This window comes from Perognathus longimembris, chromosome 2 (genome assembly GCF_023159225.1).
Source record: "Perognathus longimembris pacificus isolate PPM17 chromosome 2, ASM2315922v1, whole genome shotgun sequence".
Lineage (NCBI taxonomy): Eukaryota > Metazoa > Chordata > Mammalia > Rodentia > Heteromyidae > Perognathus > Perognathus longimembris.
The window spans coordinates 141,781,707-141,788,163 of NC_063162.1; the positions used below are offsets into that span (position 1 = coordinate 141,781,707).

Consider the following 6,457-nt stretch of genomic DNA (forward strand, 5'->3'; position numbering starts at 1 on the left):
TCATTTGTCTTTCTTCCCCATGGTTTTACCCCTGATGTCACTGTAACTGATTCTGGTACTCTGGGTATTGTATATATGTTTATCGGAACTAGGGAAGGGAAGGGGAAAATCAAAATGGACAGACAAAGGGTAAAAAGCAAACCAATACAACAGCAATACTTACAAGACTATATGCTATAAGCCAACTGTACAACTCCAGGGATGAGGAGAATTAGGGAGGGGGAAAGGTGGGAGAAAAATGAGGGAGGAGGTAACAAGTTGCATAAGAAATGTACTCACTGCCTTAAGTATGAAACTGTAACCCCTCTGCACACCACTTTGACAATAAATAAATTAATTTTTAAAAAAGAAATAAGTATGTGAACTCTCAGGGTTTCCAGCAATAAGTTTATTATGGTGCTTCCTGTCCCCTGCAATATGTAAGATGCTCAGTTTGACTGGAGGGAGACTATTGTCCCATTATGAGAAAAAGAACTGAGAAACAAGAGCAAGGAAGGGAACTGGCACGCCTTGTTCTCTAACTGAAGGAAGAAAAGACCTGATATGGAAGCCCCCTGAGACTGAGCTGATGATGACTCAGGGGCTAAATCAGCCCTTGAAAATGGCTTCAACAAACTAAGGAGCCGAGCCAGAAATTAGACACATTGATCAACTCCAAAGTCACGTCCAACTCTCTTGGCTTCGTATTTGAGAATGTCCAGTTCCTGCACTTAAACAAAATACCAGTCCTCAGTAAAGACAGCTCAGTGATCTTGCCAAAAGCCAGAACTGCTCTCCTCCTCTCCCATTTACATTCTTTTGGCTACACTTCCTATATATTCACATCCACTGATGGCTAAGGAAAACATCTGGTCACCATCCCCTAAATAATATCTCAATTTAGACTGATTTAAGTTACTCACACTTTCCAGGAAAATGTGCCCCAATTTCCTACCCATCTCCTCAACAATCCACTCCCCTAGCCTTCTCATCATCTGCTCTGTGGTTCCTGGGCTGCATTAAGAAGTTTTTCTTTTCTTCTTTCTTTTTCCATTTCCTAAACTGTTGGGCAAAGTATTAAGTATGAATTTCTCTGCTAGGCTTAAGCATTCCAAGATTAGTAGAAAAGGGGCCTTGCAATTTCCATATGGTGTTCTCTTTCTACTTTGGTTGTTTTCTACCCAATGTCGATAAATCACATAAATACACAAATTCAAAGTATCATCATATGCCTTGTTGTTCCAACATCATTACTCTATTAGGAACTCTACTTCAACTGAGCCTCTGAGATATTTACTCGAAACTTTAATTTCAAAATCATAGTACAGACGAAAAGACAACAAAGACAAGGCCAACTATGTCTGATTGAAGTACCTAAGCCAGATCAGAAACTTGAGCGTCTACCATAATTGGTCAGGCTCAAGGGGAATCATGATCAAATGCTCCAGGGTCTGGTCTAAGACGATGCAGTATTCAATCAGTGTGAAGGCTGACACACTGTGAAACCCTTGGCCTCAACAAATGGCCTGGTGCAAAATAGCTGAGATATCATGTAACACAGGGACACCTAGGCGTTATCCCCACCCTTACTCAGAATCTCTGGAGAGCGGATCCCATAATGTGTGTCCTCAAAAAGCAAACTGAGAGATTCTTACACACACCAGTGCTTGGAAATATTATCACAGAATAGAAGTGGAAAGTAATATGGAGGAAGTATCTCCTCAGCCATCTACAAAAATATATCAGAAAGCAAAGCCAGAACTAAGAACCACGCATTTCAGTGAAGCTACAAAGGTGAGGGAAACCTTGCTAACCTTACACACGCCATCTTCGAGTTCTTCAGGGGGAAGGTCTGGGTTTCTTTCTACATGGAGGTTCCAGCGATCCAGTTGCACAATGGTCCCATCTTCGACTTGACAAAGGATCTTAGAAACAGGTTCATCAGTGTAGCCCTGTAAACAAAATCAGAAACCACATGCATTGTGGTCTGAATTAGAATGCAGTATAGTCAATGTGCCTGTGTAATCCTCTCCTAAGAATATCCTCCTTTGGTCTCACTCTGGGTGAATGCCGAGAGACCTGTATCATTTATCATGTCCCAGTATATATATTTTTTCTTTTACCATCCACTGTGTTTACTTGTAGATTTATACATGGGTTCTAGTTACCACAAATGAAATAAACCATGAAACCTATGTTTCTTTGGGTCTGGCTTACTTTGCCATGTGCATTTGACTGTATAAAATAATCTTTATCTAAATGAATTCCAGGAAGTGGAAACAAAGAGGTTTTTTTTATTCTTTGTTGCTCTTTTTGCTTCATTTTCTTCTGACTTGTTGGTTTATTTATCCTTCTTTGGGAAGGTCGGGGGGGCACAAAAATATTCCTTAGACACTGTGTTGAAACGAACTGCACAACTTGTGGGTGGAGATGGGAGGGGAAAACTGGGAGAGACCAAGAGAAGGGGTGATATTGTTCAAAAAGAAATGTACTCTTTACCTGACTTATGTAGCCATAACCCTCCTGTACATCACGTTTACAACAGCAAGAAGTAAATGGAGGGGAAAGCAGCATAGCCAGTTTTATTGAATACAAGGAAGAATCTTTCTGCTATGTGGCAGAGGGAAGAGGACTCAAACCAGATTCCAATCCAGAATAGTCTATTCTATTATGAAAGGGGCAACATTGATCAAGATGCATTGTACTCATAAACTGCCATGTTGACCTGAATCCTCTCTGTACAAGTACCTGGAAATTAATTAATTAAAGAACTTTCTCCTATTAACATTTCATTTCCTGTACTTCCCCCTGTTTGTGTTTCCATGACCCAGAAAATCAAGGACCAGCCTTGTCAGGGAGATATTTCCTCCTTCAGGCTCCATGACTGATAGCATGATTGTTAGAGAATAAAAGCATTGACTTGGATGTGAGCTATTAACACTGATAATGCTTCAGTTATTTCATGTAAATATATGTGCTCATGTTCTGCCTGCTAAACAAAACTGAAGTCTGTGGGAGATGAAATCACCCAAAGGCCGGATTTCTACCTGCTGAACACCTGAAGATCATGTTTATATGACACAAAACCTGGGTCTAATATGAGCAGATAAAAAGGTTGGTATTTTAGTATCTTGTGCCTTTTTACCCTCTTAGTGCCCTAAATTGGATAAATAAGTAACATGGCAGGATCAAGGTAGGAAAACTGCTTCCTCTATGTTGACCTAAAGGTAGCTTCTAGAAGGAAGAAGAGTCAAAGCTCAAATAAATGTATAGCTCTCCCAAACTGAGGCTTGAAAACCTAAGCTAAAACTCAACCGTTCTCGCCAGGACTGACGGTTGAGATGAATTCAAGTATGCAGGGCTGTTTGCTATGAAGACTCAAGGCTATCCCACCCAATGTGTTTCAGTGGCCATCCCAACAAGTCCAGCCTGTGTGCTGACCATGTCCATCTCCATCTGTGCCATATTCTTTTTTTCTTTTCCTTTTATTTTTTTTTTGGTGGGGCTTGAACTTGGGGCTTAGGTGCTATCCCCAAGCCTCTTAGTGCTCAAGGCTAGCACTCTACCACTTGAGCCACAGCACCACTTCTGGCTTTTTCTGAGTAGTTTATTGGAGATAAGAGACTCCTGGACTTTCCTGCCCAGGCTAGATTTGAACCGTGATCCTCAAATCTCAGCCTGCGGAGTAGCTGGGATTGTAGGCATGAGCCACCAGCATCTAGCTCCATGCCACATCCTAAATTTCCCCTTCTGTCTTAAACTGGAGATGCTACTAAAGAGAAGCTGGGTTCATGGCCACTTTGACCCCCATTTCTAACTCATTCCTTGGACGGCTGCAGCGGCACTCTGCGGTCCTGGGTGCCTTGATGCTGCGTGTGCCTGAACTGTAGGGGTAGTCGCCACGGTCAGTCCTTACCCCTCCCCAGTTGAGAGTTCGAGCCAGGTCATTTCCAGTCCCCAGTGGCAGGACCCCCACGGGAGGCTGCGGGCTCAGCTGCAGCTCATCCAGGATAGACAGGATCCAGCCCACCTAGAGACACATTGGGGGCCAGAAGACACAAGAGAAACATAAATAAATTATGAAGAAGGGGGCTGGGAATGTGGCCTAGTGGTAAAGTGCTCGCCTCGTATACATGAAGCCCTGGGTTCAATTCCTCAGCAACACATATGTAGAAAAAAGCCAGAATTGGTGCTGTGGCTCAAGAGGTAGAGTGCTAGCCTTGAGCAAAATGAAGCCAGGGACAGTGCTCAGGCCCTGAGTCCACGCCCCCAAGACTGGCAACAAAAACAAAACAAATAAACGAGTTATGACGAAGACAACTGCTTCATAAGAGGCTATGCAAAGCTCAACCAAATGGCATCATTCTCCTTTAAAACAGGGAAGAGCGAGCCTATTCATCTCCGATGCCCCGAAATGGGAAAAGAACCTTTTTTGTGTGAGCCTAACATCTAAGCAAAATGAGAGCCAGTCATCTGTGAGCTGAGCCGGAGATGTCATTTAACATTTAGGCAAATTGCAGATTAGAGAAGCCGTGTAACTGGGTGTGGCTGACAACAGAAGATTCCGAATCAGACTAAATAGCATTCTAGTTCATACTGGCTATGTAAGGATGCTTGATCAAAATTTTCAACTCCACTGAGACTTGCTTACCCAGTTTATGAAACAGGATAATAATAGCCAATAATACATAATCACAGGAGTATGTGATTGCTTACACATTTATCATCTCTGGTCTGAAGTAAGCGCTTGTGAAATGGTTACCCGCCATCGCACAATCCTGGAAAGATCCTTTACCCTTAGAGATACTCGACAGAATTACGGGTGGACAGAGTGTCTGTGATAAGTTTAGGCTGAAAGTAGATGCTTACCTATAAGAATCACACTTCCTGTTTAATCTTTTGCGAAGTTAAATAATACCTTGGGTAGAGTCTTACTATTATAACTATTTAGAAAAATTACCCTTAAACCTGGAAATTGCAGAAAGAAATTTCCATGTCTTTATGATGTCATACAGAACCACAGCTTCACAGACCCCTCTTTAAGAACTTCCTAATTGTAGCTTCACATAGTAGAGCTGCAAATATCTACAACAGCTGAAAGTCCTATGGGGAATGAAGTCAATTTTGTCTCCTATTAGGAAAAAAAAAAGTTGGAATATAACTCTGTAATTCTTTCCCTAGACTTCTCCGATAAATCAAATTTGCCACTTTGCTGACTCTCTCATTAAAAGCCAAGTAAAATAATGAGGGGTGCTAAGGCTAGCCTCATTTGCATGAAAGTCATGATTCTTTAAAGAAAAAAAATAACACTTGCATACTACATTTGATGAACGCTACACGTAAACCACAGAAGTCAGTGACTGAAAATACGGAGATAAATGAGCCAGGCCAAGATGGCCTAGAAGAGCTACTCTCCGAGCTTACAGTTATGCAAAGAGACATACTCCTGCATGCCATCCCTGAGCAAGGCCCCTTTCTGAATCCTTGTATTTCCTAACAACGTTGTAGTTTCATTTTAATTTCTGTTTTATAAGGAAACGAAGACTTGGAGGAGGTGGGACTGGATGCAGCAACACCCAATAACTCGAGCTACCTGGAGGCTAAAGCTGAAGGAGAAAGAGGAAGAGGGGCTGTCCTTGGAACCTTGGAAAGACCATTTCTCAACACTAAAATTAAAATGGGACTGGAAGGTAGATCGGGGCTAACATGCTTATCTGGCATGCACTACCCATAGCACCACAACAAAGCAAGCAAACAACAATGTACACATTCCATCTGCCTCTGGAAAGAGCCTGACTGTTCTGCTGATGGTGGTGTGTGACTTTGAACCTGTGACGTGGATGAATGAAAAGTCGGCATGACAGCACAGGGCTCCACCCCACTGCAGAGTTCAAGACAAGTCCTAGCAACATAGTCAGACCCAGACATAGAGAAGACAAGTGGGGGGAGGGACAAAGAGAGAGAGAGAGGGAAGGGGAAGTGGGAGGGATGGGGAGGAAGAGGGGAGGAGAAAAGAGGAGAAGGAAGACAGAGAGCAGGCAGGGAGAAGAGAGGAAAGGGGAAGAGAAAGAGGAAGGAAGGGAGGAGGAAGGAGAAAGGAAGGGAAGAAAGGAGGCCTGAATTATGTTGCAGAACTACAGTGCAGAGAGAGCCTATAATTTTTCCTTACACTAAATGAAGTGGCAGGGTCACCCTAGGACCAACTTTCCTGACTTACACCCCAAACCCTCTCTGCTGAACAGTTCCTTCCCAGATACAGACCTTCCCCATCCTTCAGTGTGAAGCTATAGACACCTGCTAAAAAGCCACAGCACAATGTTCGCCCGTATGTACGCTAAACATCCCTATCTGCACAAATGCTATGGAGTGCAATCATTCTTTAAAACTGGACACCTTACTCCTAAACAATCCTTAGATTTTTTTTTTTTTTTTTTGCCAGTCCTGTGGCTTGGACTCAGAGCCTGAGTACTGTCCCTGG

The 6,457-nt window shown here is 42.8% G+C and overlaps 1 protein-coding gene across 1 annotated transcript in view; it reads right to left on the reverse strand.

Annotated features, from left to right (window-relative positions):
* Dgki (diacylglycerol kinase iota) overlaps positions 1–6,457 on the reverse strand; it is a 327,861-nt gene that overhangs the window by 157,957 nt on the left and 163,447 nt on the right. The window contains exons 13-14 of the mRNA XM_048340285.1: positions 3,896–4,009; positions 1,794–1,931 (exon numbers count right to left, since the gene is read on the reverse strand). Coding sequence (XP_048196242.1) covers positions 1,794–1,931; positions 3,896–4,009 — 252 coding nt within the window. The remainder of the gene's footprint in view (positions 1–1,793; positions 1,932–3,895; positions 4,010–6,457) is intronic.